General features: G+C 27.0%; 1 protein-coding gene across 1 annotated transcript; it reads left to right on the forward strand.

Annotated features, from left to right (window-relative positions):
* The first annotated feature begins 3,066 nt into the window (after positions 1-3,066).
* LOC145842512 (protein PTHB1-like) lies at positions 3,067-17,156 on the forward strand. Its single transcript, XM_082949969.1, has 21 exons — positions 3,067-3,181; positions 5,020-5,161; positions 5,768-5,943; positions 6,344-6,518; positions 6,741-6,816; positions 7,025-7,112; positions 8,063-8,201; positions 8,367-8,453; positions 8,886-9,064; positions 9,278-9,360; positions 9,415-9,462; positions 10,842-10,944; positions 11,319-11,417; positions 12,210-12,356; positions 12,964-13,053; positions 13,433-13,590; positions 13,827-13,985; positions 14,425-14,592; positions 15,811-15,903; positions 16,603-16,702; positions 16,989-17,156. The coding sequence occupies exons 1-21, from the start codon at positions 3,067-3,069 to the stop codon at positions 17,009-17,011; spliced, it is 2,448 nt and encodes an 815-aa protein (XP_082806095.1). The 3' UTR covers positions 17,012-17,156.
* The last annotated feature ends 2,858 nt before the right edge of the window (positions 17,157-20,014 follow it).

Genomic DNA, 20,014 nt, shown 5'->3' on the forward strand with positions numbered 1-20,014 from the left:
ACGACAATATGGCAAAAATTTCTTAAATTTTGTATCTTATGTATTCAACATTCATTATTTTAAAAATTAGCGAAAAAGCTAAATCAAATCTTACAATAGATGTAAGGTTTCAGATTAAACAACGTTTGTAGTTAATAATCATTTTTCGTAACGATATTTGTCGAAACTTCTATTATTAATTTATTTTTATAAACTACTATTTGTTTTTGGTTTAATTTTGATGTTTAGCTAAACTATTTTAAGTGAAACTGTTAGACAAAAGTATTTGTTTACATATCATTAAATTTCTATTATAAAGGCAAGTTAATTACTAAAGTACAATAATAGCCCGTTTTTCATTTCTTACGTATATATTATTGATGTTAGCTTATTAATGTAAGGCAAAGTTATTAAATTTTCAACAAAGTTAAGACTAAAGTTGTATTTAAAATATTTTAGTAAAAGTTAAATATTTGCATTATTTATTAAAATTATGCATTTTGTTTTAGTGAAATTTTCAAATTATTTAAGTTTTAGTATTTTTATTTCCGAGAAATTTTAGACAGTTATGTAGTAAACAACTATGTAATTTTTTACAGTGTATTTTTAAAAGTTTCAACTCAAAATACTCTATTATTGAATAAAAAAATGTCTAACTGACCTGAAAAACGTCTAGAGTCTAGACACCCCAAATTTGCAATCGAGTAATGATAAAAATAAACTGTGTTTTTACTTAAGTTTAGTGCAATGGTGTTTAGAGAAATAATTACTAAGATGAAATATATCTCGAAGTATGTTTTGTCTTTATATTTTCTAGGTAAATGTGTGATTAAAATAATTACTACTTATTAAAAAATTTTTAATTTATAAATGATATTTTCAAAGCGTAGCTTTACTTATAAAAACTATAACGTATTTTTTTTCAAAAGACTTAAAAAAGAAGCAATAAAAGAAAAGTGTATGTATTAGCATAAACTTATAATGTACTTGAAACCAAATTCAATAAAAAAATACATTTGTATTAAATAACATAAGCTTAATAAGAACTTGTACAAATTAGTAAAAAAGCGTATTAAAAAAATCGTCTGTCATTGGTAAAAAGGGTAAACACAAAGATAAAAGTAATCATTTAAAAGTTTAACGTGTTATGTACTAAAATTAATTCTATAACTGAAAATTAAAAGATAAAATAGTCTTTTAAAATCTTCAAAAAGTTTGACTGGTTGGTGGCGGTAGACTTAGACGCTTAAATATTTAAACTATAATTGTTCTACTGTGAATAACTAACAAGTTGTAAATAAAAATTAAACTGCTAAAGTTCATGAAACTAATTAAACATGTAAACTTTACGTATATTAAGTTCTTAATTTCAAATTTTTCTATGATTTGTAGTTAGTTTTTTTTTATGAAAAGTTATTTTAAACCACCATGGCACTCAGGCTTATCAAAGTTTTTTATAAAACTTTGACTAATTTGGATATTGGTCTTAAATATGAGACATTTTTTTCTGTGTTAAAACATTTAATTCCTTAAAAGTTGTATTAAATCTTATAGATACTTATTTTGTTATTATTACAATATTTTTAGGTTTTAAATCTTTACTGCTTTTGTACTATTTAAAATTTAGTTTGAACTTGGTTTTTTGATTTTATAAAAATTACTTTGGAGTATGGCAACCATGGTTTATGTTTTTAATTTTTTTAGAACTACCATTGATAACAGTGTGGCCAATGCTTTATTAGAAATGCCTACCGTGTTTTCTTACTAGCTTCCAGATTTTTAAAAGTACAAGTTTTAATGTCTTTTGTTAGTAAGAATAGTTTATTGAACAACAAAAACATACATTTCAATTTTTTGTATTTGGACCTGGTGCATAAAAACCTTACACTTGTCAAGTCGCACACCACGGATACCTTTTAACAACTTGTCCAGGACAAATAAAAGTTCATTAATTAAATTTATAAGTTATACTTTTTAGTAAAAAGTTGCTGAAAATTTACTGTAATGCAACTTAAAGAATATTAAATAAATAAGAATAACAAACAAAATATTTAATAAATAACAGTTATTTATTTGTCTAATCCAAATCTTCTTAACTTACATGTAAAAATTCTTTAAAAATCCAGCCTTTTCAATAATTTTTGTTCAAAATTCCAGTTTTTATTTAAAACACTATTGAAATCCACATTTTTAACTTAACATTTCAAATACATATGTTTTTTCATATTTTTCCAGGATTACAGGTTTAGTAGCCATCTTGTTTTAAGATCATATAACTTTCATTAAAGTTTTTATGATTGTTTTCTAAAAGTTTAACACATATTTTGTTGCTTCTTGACTTTTCAATGAAACAAGTGTTTTGTAAATGTTTATTTCAAAAAAATACATTAAACATTAACTTTATTTAACAAGCTTTTTTTATTAAACACATACTTATACATTAGATGCAAAGATAACCAAATTTCAAAGGTTTAAAAGCTAAAAATAGAATTTAATTTGTCCATAGTCATATGGTATAAAATTTTTAACTAGTTTTAAAAAAAAAGTTAGCAAAATACAGCACTAAACTATGGATTTAACTTGACATTTTAACTGAAAATAAAGCAGATATAAACAATTACTTAGATATGTTCAAGCTACTTCAATGAAAGAACAATGTGAAAATTTAAAGTACATTTTTGGTCAATAGGAGTTTTAAAACTTTTACATTGAGCATTACACCAATTTGAAGTTTTATTAGTTTTGAGAAAAGTCTATAAAGTTAGAATTGTAAACTTAGAAATATTAAAGTATAATAAAGAATGTTTGATACTTGAAAAATAGTTTAGAATTTTACCTTTTGCTACTAATGTTGATCATGAAGATCACAGTCTACAAAAAGTTTTTGTAAATTGTTCAATTTAAATTTTTTGATTAATTGACCATAACCTAATTTAATTAGTTTGTAACCATAACCTATTCTTCTAATTGAAAAAAAGGAATTTTTTCAAAAAGGTCTGTGCGCCTATATGAATAGTTATAAAGATTTTATCACGCTAGCTGACTTAAACTAAAATTAAATTAAAATTGTATTTTTTTACTTATAGAATGTCTTTATTTAAAACACATGACCTTTGGAGTCACGAACCGGCAAGCAAGGACGAAGAGTGTGGTTTTGAATGTTTGGATGTGGCCAACATTGACAACAATCAAGATGGTGACTGTGAGTTGTGTTTCATTAGTCTGCTAGTGTATTTTATAAAACTAACAAGGTCTTTTACTAAACACAAATATATTTCAACAATTTTCTTCAGTATTTTCAAATATTTTCTGATGCAGTTATAAGGCTATATAGCTTAAATATTTTCTCTATTTTGTAACATTTGTAACACACTGAAGAAAATTGTTGAAATACATTGGTGTTTAGTAAAAGACCTTGTCAGTTTTATAAAGTTGTATATCTGTTGTATGTTGTTTATAGAGTGGAGTTTTAAGTAGTTTTTAGTTTACAACTTAATTTACTTTTAAGAACTTATAGCTGATATGATATCTCTGAGTTCAAATTTTAAGCAAATTTGTTCTTTTACCTTTTAAAAACTGTTTATTTTTTTATGTAAAGTTAATTTAAATTAAATGTCATGTTCTGTTAGATTTTAAGCATTTCAAAATTTCAATGTTAAGACTTTAGGGGAATTAGTTTTGAAAGTTACATTCAAATCAAATAGTTTAATAATCAAATATTTTGCATCTAAAACTAAGCTACTAGTTGTTTTTAGCATTCAAAACAAATTTTGATGTATAAGTAATAAATTTTTTAAATTAATTTACAATTTAAAATATGGAAGAAGGTTTTTTAATGATTAATATATTTATAACTTAAAAACTCACCAAAAAAGTATATATATCTACGTTTTTTTAGTACTTATTGACCTTTAGTTTCATTCCTATGTTTGTAATATATATTCAAACATTTTTTTTAATGTAAAGAAGAATTAAGATTGAAAATTTAAAATAAGTGTATATTTTGTCTATTTGTAAAAAAATAATTAAAAAAAACCTCCCGCAGATATTTTTAAATTTTATAGTGGTTATACTGAAAAAAATTAAAAAAGGTTGTTAAAAAATCATAGGAGTGATAGATTTTTGTGAATAATTTATTTTTACCTTTTAATTTCTACCTTCCATAAGTAATCTAAAAAAACTCTTAAATTTTGTTGCTCATATTAAATATTTGAAAAGTTAATTTAGATGTAAAATATCAATAAAAAGTAAATTTTTGCTTTGTTATTTATGTAAAAAATAAGACTAAAATAAAAGTAGTTTACCTTCTTTTATGCCCTTATTTTTTTAAATTAAACGATTCTAGTACTTTTATTTGAAAGTTTTATAAAGATTTTGTTTAAACAGTTAAACTTGTTTTTGTTTACCAAAGTCAAATGTTATAAATGTATATATTATTAAATAATTAAGACATGTTTGTAAAAAAATCTATTATAATAACAAAGTTTAGCAAATTCTTTTTTATTTCTATGTTTTAACGTTTTGACATCCTAAGATGCCATTTTTTCTATATTTTACTACTGTTTTCAAAGTAGTAAAAAGCTTTGTTAGTTTTTTTACAAATATAATTTGACACATTGAGTAACCTTCTTGTTATTTTCCAATATTTTTTTTTGTACTTGCTGTTAGTAGTAGTGAAAAATTGTACTTATTTTAAAAGTTTAAAAATTAGTCAAATTTGAATTATGGCTTGATAAATGTGAATTTTTTGCTTTTAAGGTTACATACTTTTGAATTTAAATTAAACTTATTTTAGATAAAGTAGTAGTTGGGAGCTTTGAAGGCTCTTTGAGTATTTTTTTTTCTATGATTTGTACTAAATTAAAACTTTTTAACTTTGTTTTTTCGTTCAATAGTTAAATTTTTTAGTCATCTTGACTTTTTATGGTTACTTTAGGTCAGTAAAAATATCTTACAAAGTCAGTATAGAAAATTTAGTTACTTTTCGAAATATTTTAAAACTTCATACTCATTCGAAGTTCAAATTAAACTTGTTTTCAGACAAAATAATAGTTGGAAGCTTTGAGGGCTCCCTGAACATTTACAAGCCGCTGAAGGAAAACGAAAATGCGGCTGAAAATATTTTGCTGCAAACAAAATTTCAGTATCCTGTTTTGCAAGTGAAGTGTGGCTATTTTGATCAGTAAGTTTTATTGTTTTATACATATGCATAAACACTTGTACATAATTGTTGTTATTTTGTAGTTTTGATCTTAAATTAAAATAATTTTTATTACATACGTTTTTTATTTTTTTAGTTATGTCAAAAGTTTGTGCATTTTTTTAAAAACTGGTATTGTGTATTTCATTTTTGTTGTTTTTGATTATTTTAATTTTTTTTTATTCTATAAATGTCTATAAATTTTTTATTTTTATAATTTACATGCTTAGTTAATAGAACATGATATGTGTTTTTTAAATAGGTCTTTTAGTTCTGTTAACAGAATACTTTTTGAAAAATAACATAAATAGATGTTTGTCAATTAAGTGCTTTAAAATATTTGTACTAATTTTTTTTTTTTTTTTTTTGAAAATAGTTATCACTACATAACAGAGTTAGTCTTTAAAGAACTAACAAGTTTTAATTTGTTGTAATGTTAAAATCTTAAAGTTTATGTAAGAAGTTTATTTTGTTGGTTTTGAATGCCCTAAAACATACACAATCCAACTTGTTTTTACCCTGAAGTTCAATACAATCCGACAAAAGCATTTTAAACTTTATCAGAACTTGATATATTACACCCAACAGAACACAACCGGACAAGCAACTGTTGGCAATCCTCCATCCTCGCCTGCTGGCAGTCTACTCAGTGCTGCCTTCGGAGAGTCTGCAAGAAGGTTCGCTCAAGCTGCAACTTTCGTACCAGCACAAGCTGGACAGGACCGCGTGCAACATGGCTTGCGGCCCCTTTGGCAGCAACAGCGGTTGGTGCGTTCGAAAGTTTTGAATCAAAAGTTAAGGTTACTGACAATGCTGTTTGGTATGTATTCAACTTTTTGTTCTTAAAAGTTTAAGGTTTTTTCTGTCATGCTAACAATCCTCATATGTTTTTTTTAGCAAACATTTAAGACTGTATGAGGTTTTTCTAAATGTTTTTCAACAAAGGGTATTACAGCTTGTTTACAGACAAAGAAATATGTGTTATAAAGCCATAAAAGTTTAAGTAGGACTAACTATTTTCAGTGATTCAAACCGATTTTTATATTTTTTCTCTTCAAGACGTGAATTGAGCACTAGACAATATGTGATTGTATTTTAGACTAGTAAGTAATTTATATTGCAACTTAACATGTTCAAATGGACAATAACAATCTATCTCACAAGGAACGGACCACATATGCGTGCAGTCGATGGACGGGTGCCTGCAGATGTACCAGCAGGAAACCTTCATGTTCAACTGCTTCCTGCCCACCTTTCTCGTCCCTGGTCCGCTCGCGTACAACCCGAACAACTCCACTTTCGTCACCGTGTCCTCCCACTACACTGTCCAGTGCTACAGGTAAGAAAATTAAACCATACTCTGTTGCTAGTCATCAGCAAGCAAATTTTTATTTGAATTTGTAACACGTTGTTTTTCATCCAGGCATTGGAATTTAATTTAATAAAAGATAAAACAACAACTGACTTGATAGTTTGAACGATTTTAATTCAGCCGTGAGCTACCCTGTACAAACTATCAAATCAAACACTTTAAGCAACAAAACAAAAAACTATTAAACAGTTTTCAAGCGCTTGCAGTGTCAAGTGAATCATCTGGAGTGAAACCTTCCGACTCTTCAACTGGAAAAAGACTCATTGTCAGTTTATTAACTTATTATATTTTTTAAAGATTGCTAATTACTTACAGTATACACCCTTGAAAGTCAATCAGAAATACTTTTGATTGTAATGGAGAATATTACTGTTTGTATAAAAGTTATTCTCTATTGTATTTAATAAAATAAAATGGTTCCATAAATTATCCACTGTATACCAAGTCGTTATTGTTTCAACAAATTATAACAGCCGGATTGGACTTTCAACTTGGGTGAATGGGCAACCGATATCAGAATAGTTGAGCAAGAAAGCAACAAGCCTGCCATCATGGTGTTTGGTGAGATTTTTAAAAATTTTATGTATTTTGTAGTAATATTTATATTTTAGATGTTTTTGTATCTTTGTACTTGAATGTATGGACTTTGTGCTTATAGGTTAGTTTTGTGGATACTTAATGCCATAGGGGGGGGGGGGGGTTAGAAGCCATTTTTTGACCAAAAATAACATATAGACTTATATTATAGTAAATTTCATAATCTTTCAGATGCTTTTTTTAGATTTAAAAAATATAAAGTAACTTTTTTTTTATGACCGGTTATATAAAGGGTTGTCTTTATAAACGTATATAAAGGGTAACTTTAAAGCCGTTTTTCTCGAGTTTTTAAAAACGGGCTTTAAAATCTATCTTCTCCTTCATTTTTCAAGCAATCTTCTTCAAATTTTCAGGAAATGTTCCTTACATTATGAGAAAAAAACGTTATTTGTGAATTTTAATAATTTTAAAAAATAAAAATTTTATGACAAAAAAAAAAATGTGATTTTTTATCAAAAAAAATGTTTTTTCAAAAAAAAAGTATTTTAACTTGAAATTTTTTAAAGTCACAAATAACGTTTTTTTTGTTATTGTATAAAAAATAGACTGTGAAAGTTTGAAGAAGATTGCTTAAAAGATGAAGGAGGAGATAGATTTTGAATGCATTAGTCTTTTTTTGCCGTTTTTCGTTTAAACATATTATTTCCTTCCCCATAAGGCACCTGTTATGCGGCCCGACTTTGGCCGGTCATATCTCAAATCTAATTCGAATTTTTAAAAACGGTAAAAAGCAACTTGAAGCTTAGTAAAAACTCTATAAAATAAAATCAACTTGTAAAAAACATGGCCTACCCCCCTATGGCCTTAATAAACTTTTATACTTCAAGCTTTTCAATAAATTCTAAAAACAGTAAAACATAATAAAAATTTCAGTAAAAAATAAATAAATATTTAAATACTTTCCACCCTTCAAGGCGAGAGAGGGATGTACTGCGTGGAAATGAACGGAAAATTGAGGTTCGAAAAGAAGTTCGAGTACCAGCCATCCTGCTTCCACTGTAATTATAAGAACCCTTCTGATGGCGTCAGGACGTTGATTGCTACCCAGCACAGGTTGTTTTATTACCATAAATGTTCATGTTTATACTTGTTTTTAGATTTTTGTTGCATTTTACTGGTGACTGCCCATCACAGATTCAACTTTATTTTATACTAGAAATGTTATACTAGCACTTGCTTATATTTTTATTGTTTTTGAAACAATTGCATTGTTAACAGACAAATGCTCGTGTATTCCAACACGACGCTTTTGTGGGCCGCCTCCCTCAACTCCGTCCCCGTTTGCTTGAAAGTCGCCACACTGCTGTTAGTTTTTTGAATATTGAATAATACGTAGTAGTTTCCTACGTGTAAGAAAAATAAATTCTTTAAATTAAGTTCAATATAAACTGTTTTACAATATAAAGTTTGTGCCTGTTTGCTTGTTAGTATCAATATTGCTGTTAGTTGGTTTTATGTTAAAATGGGTAAATAAGCTATTAGTTTATTTACAGCTTTAAAATTTGTTTAAAAAAACCCTCCTCTTCTTAAAAGTTTATTTTCGATGATACTTTTTTTTTTGATAAAACAAACTAAATCCTCAAATCACAGCAACACCAAAATACCAAAGATGGAAAGTATAAGTAATATTTTCAACCAGAAGTAATGGCTATTTTTTTCAGTCTTCAACAAAAACACTTTTTTATCTTTATAAGCATTATAAAAAAATACAAGTAAAACTTGCAATCTATCGCGCAGCAACACTCAAGGAGCGCTGGTTCTTCTCACTGAAGACATGCACGTGAGCTGTTGCTACTTAGGGACTGTCCCTTCGCTGTTCACCATCGGTAAGTCGAGCAACAGGGCCGCCAGCGTGGAAGACATGGAGAAGGAAATACAGCAGTTGAGAAAACAAATAAAAAATATAAAGAAGCAAGGTTTTGAAAAGATTTGAAATTTTAATAAAGTTTGTATAAGTTTACCAACTGTTTGGTTTTTTAGTTGTTTTATAACTTTTTCAGACTGTTATAAGATTTATGTTAAAAAAGAGTTATTAATACGCACAGGTCAACTGTTAGTTTTTCCAGCAGTTGTGAAACTAGTAGGTAACATACTGTTTATTGTTGTACTATTATTTTTATTCTGTGCAGATAATATTGTCGATTCACCCTACAACGTAGCCGATGAGAACCCGCTAACAATAAAGTACCAGTTTCAAGCGGTCGACCAAAACGTTAGTAAATTTTATGATTTTTTTGCATTATGATAACTGTATGCTGTTTTGCAGAGTTCGTTCGAGCTGTCCAATGAAATGCGGCCTGCGATTGTGTGCCAGGTTGTTATCGTTTTCACAATTTTTCGAATAATGTCCATATTAATTATTAATGCAAAAAATTGAAGTCCAGTTACTTTTTAAACAATTTATACAAAAGAGACACTCAATGCAATATGCCAAATATATATTTTTTGAAACTTGGATAGATTTAAAATAAGTTAAAGTTGTTGTAACATTTTTGACTTAATTAAAATTGAGGCTATTTGTATTTTAAATAAAAAATCTACTCCTAGTAGGCAAAAGGAATTTGATAACAAAGTTGCTTTATTTACTTTTTTTGTGTTCATATGTTCTTACTTAATAAGCATTAATCATAATTAGTATTTTCATTAGTATTATATGTAATTATAATTTGTTTATTATGATTACTACTATTACTATATAAGCTCAAATTCATCTTTTATTTATTGCTATGTATCCACTGACGAGAATAGTGTGAAAAGTATTATTATTTAAACTATAATTAATGAGCTTTACCGCAAGGTCAACAATAACATCATCCGAGACAACCTACGATAGGTTTCGTCCTAGTTAAGACTCATCAGGCAGGCATAGTCGCAAGAAACCGCTCAACTCTGTTGATGATGGCCGTAATAAGTACTGATTAAAACTGATCAAACGAGCCCAGACTATAATCTCACAATAAGCTGACAATGTCTGAGACGTTGGGTTGTGTACGGTTTAGCTGTGTCATTTTTTAAATTTTTACCCACAAACGGTCGCTTCAGCACTTCGTACTTAATCCCGCTTGGTTAGGATCACAACAGCGGTTTCTCGCGACTATGACTGCCTGATGAGTCCTATCTAGGACGAAACCGGTCGTAGGTTGTCTCAAATGCTGTTATTGTTTTTATCCTACGGTAAAGCTCATTAATTATTATTGATAGCGAGGAACATCTCAACTCTGTTGATGATGGCCGTAATAACTACTGGTTATTTTTTAACTATTAAGTTTTAAGTTAGTTTTTTCAAGGATTTTTAAATTTTCACTATGACTGTTTTGTATACTTCTTTTGACTTAATTTATTTTTTTATTGTTTTTATGTTTTATAACTATAACATCACTGGTTTGTTGTACAATTTAAGTTGAAAAAATTAAAAATAGTAAATAGAACCAAAGTCATGGATGATAAATTTTATAAAAAACAGTAAAACAGAATTTATAACAGAATCATTATTAACAAAATCAGACTAGTTTGGTATTTCAATTCATGGTGTAAGCTAATTGATATTTTTGTTTTGCTTAGCTTTAAAGATATTATTTGCTCAAGAAAAAAAAAACGTGTTGAACAATAGAAAACAGAATTATAAAAAAATATTAAGGCGTTTTTTAATTTTTGATCAGGTATTTTAAATTACTTTTGTATTACTCAAAACAGGTAAGCCTGTCAACTTCAAGAGCAATAAAAAACGTAAGTTTATCGTTGCAATGCCCACTAGGAATTATTTCGTCCGTGAATCACGTTACATTTACTAGAATTGGTGAGTTTTTCAGACTGATTACATTCTTGTTTAAAATTTGACTCTTGTTCCGCATACTTAAAAGAATTAACGTCAAGTTCGCACATTTATTCTCTCACTCAAACTATTTGACATGTTTTAATCCAAAACTAGTTTTAAAATTGTTTTAATACAATACTCGAAATAATTTTTTAAATTTTGTTGTGATGTAAAGTTGAACTTGATTTAAGCTTGTGGGCATGAGTTGCAAATAACCGCTTTAGAGAAATTTGAAAGTCCAAGTATTACATAATTCTTTATTAGATCCGTAAACCCTTTTTAAAAGGAACATTGCGTTGAAAGTTTGAAGTTTTGTTATAATACTTTTTATTTTTAATCAATTTATTTAAAAACAGAGAATAGCGATCAGATGGAAACAAATATTAAACTGGACAGTTCTTGCCTGCCAAGCAGTTTAGACGTACAAATGTCTGTGTGCTATCAAAATAACGATCGTTAGTGATTGTATAACAACTTATATAAGTTAACTTGAAAAGTCCTCTTTGTTATGATGTTTCATGTTTAAAAAACAATCATAAGTGAGTTATTACACCATTTTAAAGGATTCTAAAAGTGCTGTTGATTTACAAAGTTAATATTGTACGAGCTAATAAAAATATTTTGGCTATAATTAGCACTAAGGTTTTCATGAATACTTGATGTGAATAAGTGTTGAAAATATAATATTTTTATTTAATTAGAAATACCTACCATCTACTATTTTGTTTGAACTACTTTAGTAGCTTAGTTTAGTGTAAGTTTGATTTTTGGTTGTAAGGTACAAGTTTGGTAAAAATTTGCACTATTTACTCTAAAAATCATATAACTATTTTCTATGAAGAATGGTTTAAATACTATCTTAATTAATATTTGTTCAAAAAAAAAGCTTATCCACACAATAAAAACTCTAATACTTTTATCTGACAGCGAAAAACGATAATTATTTGTTGTTATATGAAATGAGGTATATTGTTGTACAAATTTTCTGAAATAGTTTCATTTTATTCACATGTAAAAATATTTATACTATAATTATTTTTTTTTGATATATGTTTAAACAATTTAAGAATTCCAAAATTGATGATTTTTAAAGGTAGGTATATTTTGAAATAAAAACATCTTTATCTTTTTTCACTTTATGTTGCACTTTCAACCCATATAATTTTTTTTTGTACTGAAACTAACAGTGAAATAATACTAATATCATTAAAATGAGACATGTAATAAACAATCTATCACCAATTAAGAAACGGGTAAAACAAAAGTTCACAGTCAACAAATCAAGTTGCCATTGACGCTGGTTGCAAAACCTAGTGAGACGCCGAAGAAAATGAAGTACAGATTCACCATAGAATCAAGCCAACCCTGCGCCGACCTAGCCAGATTGCTACCTGGTAAGTTCTATTTTGTTAAATCGTTGAATGGTTATTTGTATTCTGTAAAAACTACAAAAATGTAGTTTGACCAGATAAGTACCAAGTAAAATTCCTTTTCTTAGTAGCTAGTTATGTTTTGAAATTTTGTTAACAGTAGAAAAAAAAATCTTTGACAAACATTGAATTTTATAGTAAATAAATCTTTTGTTTTGGTGCATAAAATTATTTTGAGTCATGCAAATTAATGACCATATACATTTTTACATGCTTGATTTTTTTTGCTAATTTGTTTAAAATAGTTTCAATGAATCCAGTTGTATAGTAATTAAAAGTTTTCTATTTTATTATAACTTCTAATCTAGCCTAACATTTTTCTAAAACATTTGGTTTTTCAACATTACAAAAGTTGTTGTATACGTTCATTTATTTGTCTTAGTTAAATTTAAACCACCTTACTCTTTAAGAAAAAGTACTTAAATATATATATGAAATATTATTTGGACGTATCAACAATTAAATTATTATAACCTAGTGTAATAAATTTGTTAAAATAAAACTTTTACTGTGAAAGTTTACAAATGTATATAAAGAATTTGATAAACATAACATTCATGACAATTTAAAGGTATGACATCACCTGAAAACAGTTCAAATTGTGTCGGAATGCAATACATACACGGCCCAAAAGCCACTATATTGACTTCAAAATCCAGCAGTTAGTTTTTAAATTACAATTTCATAAAATTTCAGGTTATCAAGTTCTGTTGTTTCAATTTAAAAATTTAGCTGTACAGAACTAATAGTGAACAAAAATACGAGTAAGATTAATGAAGTGAAATATATTGATTGTATTAGTTGTATTGTATTAAATATTGTATATAGCTATTAAAACAATTATGTACAAAAATGAAACAAACAAAGTAGATAAAAGTGACTATAAAAAACTTTAATATAAAATCAATTAGTAAAACGAACAGAAAAGCTTACCTATAATGTGTACAATAATCTGAAAACTACTAAATAAGAACTAATGAAACAGTTTAAAGACAAAATAGAGAGAGACTGAAAACATAAAATTATTATAAACAATGCAGACAAGTACAGGATAGAAAGTGAGGAGCTGCCGTGCATGTGGCTGCTGATGAAGCATTTCGTGCGAAGGCTGCTGATTGTTCACAGTGACGTCATACTCAACTGCGGCGACAAAATTAGTCTGAACGAACTTTTCGTGCTCATCGACAGGCACGTTGAGGTTTGAATTAGTTTCTAGAAATATAAATGTTGGAATGTGAAATTTATAGCTTTAAATCATTTCTAAATATTCTATCAAACTTTTTTTTTTATAATAAATAAAAAAGGTGAACTATTACTCTCATTTGGATTCTAAAGTAAAAGACTTTGTTTGGGTTATATATTTAATATTCAAAATTTTATAAAATACTTAAATTTTTGTTTAGTGCAGTTTTATTATTATTTAACGATTCTTAGGTGCGAAAAGCGCGCTTGGAAGTGTGTGGGGTTTTGGAGAAGCGTTCAATGCAGTACACCTCGATCCAACGACGGCTGTTATCCAAATACAAAGACAAGAACCCCCATCAACCGACAGTGGCAAGTCTGGATAACTTGCTGAAAAATACCCATGAACAAGTTATTATTATTATTTATTTGAAAGACTTCATTATTTGTTTCTAGAACAAAAAGTCAACGTATAACCAGTGTTTTAATTATATGTTATATTTTTATAACTTAATTTATAAGGCAATAAAAATAAAATATATTTATTTATCTTCTTTGCATTAAAAAGAACGCAAACAAAATTAGTAAAACAAAAAGAGCACAAATAACTTTTTTTTAATCACCTTCCAAAATGTTGATTAAGTTCATGAACCAATCAATAGAAATGTGGGCCTCTATTATATTATTTTAATATCTTAGTTTATTGTAAAACTTAATTTTTATTATTCATAATTTAAAACCAGTTCATACAAACAGTTATTAATGTATTTTTATCTAAAATGTTTGCATTTAAATTTTATAGTACTGTGCGTCCTCAATTAATTTTTCACACAAATGAATTTTGTTTCAGTTGATGACACTGATGGAGGCTTACGACGATTACACGAACTTGCTGAAACGCGTCGGTAGCAACATGATATCGGTTGCCATGCTCATTTCACGCCTGAGTGATTTCCATGGCAACCACCACGATTCGCTTCAGTGGGCAGATTACAAAGACTTGACCACTGATTCCATGGTGAGTTGGACATATATTTACAAAAACTATTTTTTAATAAGAGTTGTCTATCTATTCAATATGTTCTTATTTTGAATGAGTGTGTGCATTTTAGGTTATTATAAGTAAATTAGTATTATTATGTAACAAATCAGGGTTTCCCAAACTTTTTTTTCAAAAGGTCGCCTTCTTTATAGAAATTTAAAAAGCTATGGGCCTCCTCCAACAACATTTCTGAAAATACTTTACTTTTGCTCTTTATCATCAACTCTAGAATATCTAGTGTAAGTTTCAAACTATGGCCTTGTGGCTTCCCCTTTTACGGCTTGTGGCCCCATAAATTTCCTAAATTTTCTCGATAATATCTAGTATAAGTTTCAAAACTACTATTATAAACGCCTAACACCATTTTGTGCTCTTCATCATCAACTCCTGAATATCTAGTGTAAGTTTTAAGTTATGACCTTATAGCCCCTGTGGCCCCTTTACTGCTAATGGTCTCCTAAATTTCTGTAATGGCCCCAAGGGGAACACTTGGACCACTTTGGGAAACCCTGTAATAAATTTTAGCAGTTGTTTTTTAAAAAATTTAAACAAACAGTACGTTGGATAAAACTTGCATAAATTTTTTAATAATTTAAGTTTTTAGTTTTAGAACATAAGTACTATAACAACAACACTTATATTTTAGTTTTAAATTGTTGTAAAATGTAACACAATTTAAAGTCGTATAAGAAATAAAAGGATTTAATATCTTAAAAATACAAACTAAATTTCTTATTTTAAGGCTACCTAAAGCTAGATTGCTTCTAAAGCACTGTGAATAGTATTTACTTTTAAAAGTTAACTTTTTACAATTAAAATACTTTAAGAGAATTGTTTATCGTTAGCTAAATAAAGTTACTTAACAGAACTTACTACTTTATATTTTTTAATAAAATTATCTTAATAGTTGTTGAAGTTTACTTTAAAATACTACGTTGTCAATAAACAAGAAGCTTTTTTACATTTTTTTATAACTTAAAATTTTTAGATTTTTATCCGACATCAATTAATCCTAAACAAGTAGTGATTTTACAAAAAAGTAAGAAAAACTAGGGCTTGTTAATGTTTTATTGATCAAGTTTACCCATTGGTGTAACTATCTTTGTTTGACTGAATACTTGTTTCTCGTTGCAGATTCTCAGTTGTTTTCATTTAATAGTTTGAAAAAAATTTCATCACAAATAATAATTGTAGGGTTGGGAGGAAAATACAGAGATGATGCTGTCACATTTGCTTCAGAGCAAAAAGTCAACTTTCACTGAAAAATCATGGCAAGACACCACTAAAGTGAGTACAAGCTCATATTTTGTCAGCATTTATTTGTGTATGAACAATTTTATTCTACATAGTTTCACGCATCTAAAAATTTGTTTATTAATGTTAGAGTTAGTATTGTTTTTTTTTGTTTTAATCGGGCTTGCCAAAAGACCTGTAATCCTGAAAAAACCTTGAATTTGAGAAATTTTGAAAGAAACCTAGAAAAACCAGGAATTTCGAACTAAAATAACTTAAAAACCTTGATTTCTTTTGCATGAAAAGTATAGTAAATACAAAAAATATATCATAGCGAAAGAATAATATTAAACTACTTATTATATTTAGCCTTAATGTAGCTTTTCAATGTTGTTATATTATTTAAGACAGTTTTATACCTTAAACTTAATTTTATACTAAAAACTGACTAAAAAAATTGTACTTTTTAAACCTGGAATAAATTCAAAAAATATGGAAAAAACTTACTTCAAACCTTTGGCAACCCTGTATACATTTTTATAATTCAAATTTGACATTGTCTTTACAGAAAATTTAAATGCTTTTATAATATTAGTACTTTTAAGGGAATGGTGTTTTATTAACCTTATGCTAATGATTCTTCACAAAAGCATATTTACAAATACTGATTTAGTATAGTTACTAGTTTGCACCTTAAGCAAGTATTGAATTCTATTTTTTTTGATAAGAAATTCAAATTTTTAACAATTTCAGTTGAAAAAGCTGCTAACAGTGTATTTTGATCGATTGAAAAACAACGAAAAATTTACTGAAAGTTTACACAAAATAAGAAATATAAATGTTGAAAATATGAGTAAGTTTTTTTAGTAAACACTTATATGATACCAAATAACCATGAAAGAATTTTCTTAAATTTACAAAAAAAAAAAGGAATTGAAAAAAATTACGTTGATACTATATTCAAAATTTAGTTATTTGGAAGTTTGCAGATTCAAGTTATATTATTTATTTGAATGTTCAAATTAAGTTTATTTTCTATTAATAGTATTTTTTTAATCATACTGAAATTATCAAATTAGTTTTAAATTGTTTCTAATGCTAATAATTTCTACATTTCATGTCAACCATATTATTTTCAGAAAATCTGAGCATATGTTCGTGATTTGAACCAAAATTGACTTCAAAATTTCTTCAATAAATACTTCATATGTATTTCATAATACTGTAAATTACAAGACTGTGAAGATTATTATTTATTCAAACCTCTTTTAAAAATTATGTTTCTATAGCAAAAAAAACTTTTAAACTTTCCGTCTTATATTGTTCTTTTGCACCACTGTTATTTTTGTCTGTGTAATTTTTAAATTCAAATATTCTTTATTTAAGATAATTCTATAACCAACTAAATAGTTAAACAAAAAAATAGAACGAGTTAAATTTATAATCAAATTAAAAAGTAAAAGTTTTTATGTAGTTGTGAAGGTATAAACGAGTTTGTATCATTAATGTTATTTCGATTTATTTAATTAATTTAAATTACCCTTTATAATTGTCGAAAAAAAACTATTTAACTTTGAAGTATAAAAGTTAAATAATTCCTGTGCTATTTTCGTTAACAAATTCTGTTACAAAAGATTAACTAAATTTTTATCAAATTTAAAGTTACGTTTAAATAGTTAAACTTGACATCATGATAAGGTTATAAATGTTTAACGACTTCTTTTGGAACATTATACTTAGTTTATTTTACTTTAACAGTAGAGATTTTCTTATAAATGACGGTAAAGAAAAATTTATTAAAAAAGAAAAGGTTAAAAAGACATTTTTTAATACTTAAAACAGTTTGAAGTTTTTTAATTTTTTCTAATACATATACTATGAATTTTTCGAAATTGACTTATCTCAACACAATAATATTGTTTTCTATAATATTACTGCAAATAGGTTTGTTTAATATAAAAAGCAGTTATATATAATGTTTTTACGAAAATTAAGTGACATCAAATTACTGTTCTATGAAATTTTAACCCTAACTTACATCGGTACTTTTTTAAAGTACTTTTATTAATGTTTTTAGTATATTCAGTGATAATACTAAGGGGAGTTATTTTATTGTAAAAAAACTATTTTTGTCGTCTTAATAATTACTACGTGTATAATTTTTAACATAAAATAATAACTATTTATTAAGTCAAATGCATTTAAAGTTGCTATAAGTTTATTAAAAACAAAATAAGGCTACTACTTGAAAGTTTTGCTCAGTAAGTTGAGACCCTTCAATTGGAAATGTCAAATGTGCTGGGTTCTTACTAAACTTTAAAGTTCTAAAAAAGTTTTTTTTCATAAGAAAACACAGGAAAAAATTGAGATAATTTAAGAGTTTATAGGCCGTGCCTTTTTAAACTGTTTTTAAACAATTCTAAAAAATAAGTTTTGTTAAAATTTTTTGTGCAAAATACATTCAAACTGAAAATTTCTAAATCTTGCTATTTTGTTTAGTTGAACAATTTTCGTTAGACATAAACATTTTAGTGGTTCGAGAACTATTTGCAAGACCTTTAGTTTGACAAGGTTCTCGTGTTCTATAGTCGTCGTTGTACAATTAGTATTACAGGATTGCCATACTAAATTTTCTTTTAGGTCAGCGAGACATCGAACTCTAGCTATTTTTTTGTGAATTTTTGAATGTCTCTGACTTAATTTTTTATTTCTTAAACTGTGTTTGTCCAGTTTTTTTTTATTGATACATTATTTTGTTCTGTTAATTTAACCTTGAAGTCTTTATCTTAATAATACTGATACCAAAACTTTTATCACTTGCAAGAACATTTTTACTTCTACAAGTGTGCGAAAATTAAAAATTTTGTTAATGGTATATAAAAGTAAACAAGTATAGAAAAGTTTTAAATTATTTTGACATAATGTTATAAAAATAATAAATAAACATATATAGAAAGCATTTATATATACATAATTAACAATACAGTTTTTTAGGTATATTTATTTAGTACGACTAAGTTTCACTGCTAAAGTGCCGGTATTAAGGTATGAATAAACAAACAACTGATTGAAGCACTCTATACAGAAAGATTTATATTTAGTAGTAGTTAGTAGCAATAAAAAATATTTAGTATTTTCAAGTATAAGCACAATATTCAATCAATTTTAAGCGTTTGCAATAAAATGAAACTAACAAAAACTTAAAAATACATAAAAAAATATAAAAACAATAATCACAAGCAAAGTTAAACTAATACAAATTTTATAAGAAATAACTAAATTTAAAAGTAGGTCAAATTGAAATTAGAAATAAGGCGGCAAGCTCTGATCTTTTATTAATGATATTCTCTGTTAGCTTCTGCAATGGCCATTTCCACAAAATCACATACACGCTTCTGATTTTATAGGAGGATTACATGAAGTTTTGTACATGATGGTCCATGAAACATTAATGCAGCCTAGATTGTTTTTCTTTATGCCGACAACGTAGTTTGGGTGGTTTTGTTAGATTTGAAGCTAAGTATGTGCTGGTTGTATCTCGTTTGAAAGGTGAGCCTATGTACTCTTAAGTTGTGTTTTGGTGTGACATTGTGGCTTTGTATTTACCTTTTTGCAGGCATTCCAGGCTAAAAAATCATACTTGAACAACTGTATTGTTAATTATTCTGTTTCATCTCCTGTGTTTGAGCACTATAAATATTGTCCAGTTAGAGAACTTTATTGTCTAATATATGTGTACATATAAAAAAACAAAGAAAATAATATCATTTGATAAACTAAACCATTTTCCACAGAGCCCACTTGAAGGGCTTTTAGATTGGTTTAGAATAACTTGAGAGGTGATAAAAAGAGCACGGCCTAAAGCAGACGGTAATACCTATGTGTGTAGGCTGTGCTTCAAAGAATCAACTGCCTTTATGTATGCATTAAAAAAATAGGATTGCTTAAAAAAGAGGAGCGAGTTTATGTCGTCTTTTCAACATATGAAAAAGCTCCCTTTAAAGTTTAATAAATCCTAAAGCATTATTTTTTTAGTCATTTATTTGTAGTTTTATGATTTTTAGTTGTTTGTTTAGAATTAAGTTTAACTTTTGCACAAAAACTTGTTACCTAAAAAATTTCGTAGTTATGTCACGATGTTTTATGTTTTTTGTATAACTTTTGT

The sequence above is a fragment of the Thalia democratica genome, chromosome 8 (genome assembly GCF_965202585.1).
Source record: "Thalia democratica chromosome 8, ktThaDemo2.hap1.1, whole genome shotgun sequence".
Lineage (NCBI taxonomy): Eukaryota > Metazoa > Chordata > Thaliacea > Salpida > Salpidae > Thalia > Thalia democratica.

Coding starts and splice junctions, on each gene's coding strand:
- LOC145842512 (XM_082949969.1), top strand. CDS start 3,067: ATGTCTTTATTTAAAACACATGACCTTTGGAGTCACGAACCGGCAAGC. Junction 3,182..5,019: donor CAACAATCAAGATGGTGACT/GTGAGTTGTGTT, acceptor ACTTGTTTTCAG/ACAAAATAATAGTTGGAAGC. Junction 6,817..7,024: donor CAACTGGAAAAAGACTCATT/GTCAGTTTATTA, acceptor AAATTATAACAG/CCGGATTGGACTTTCAACTT.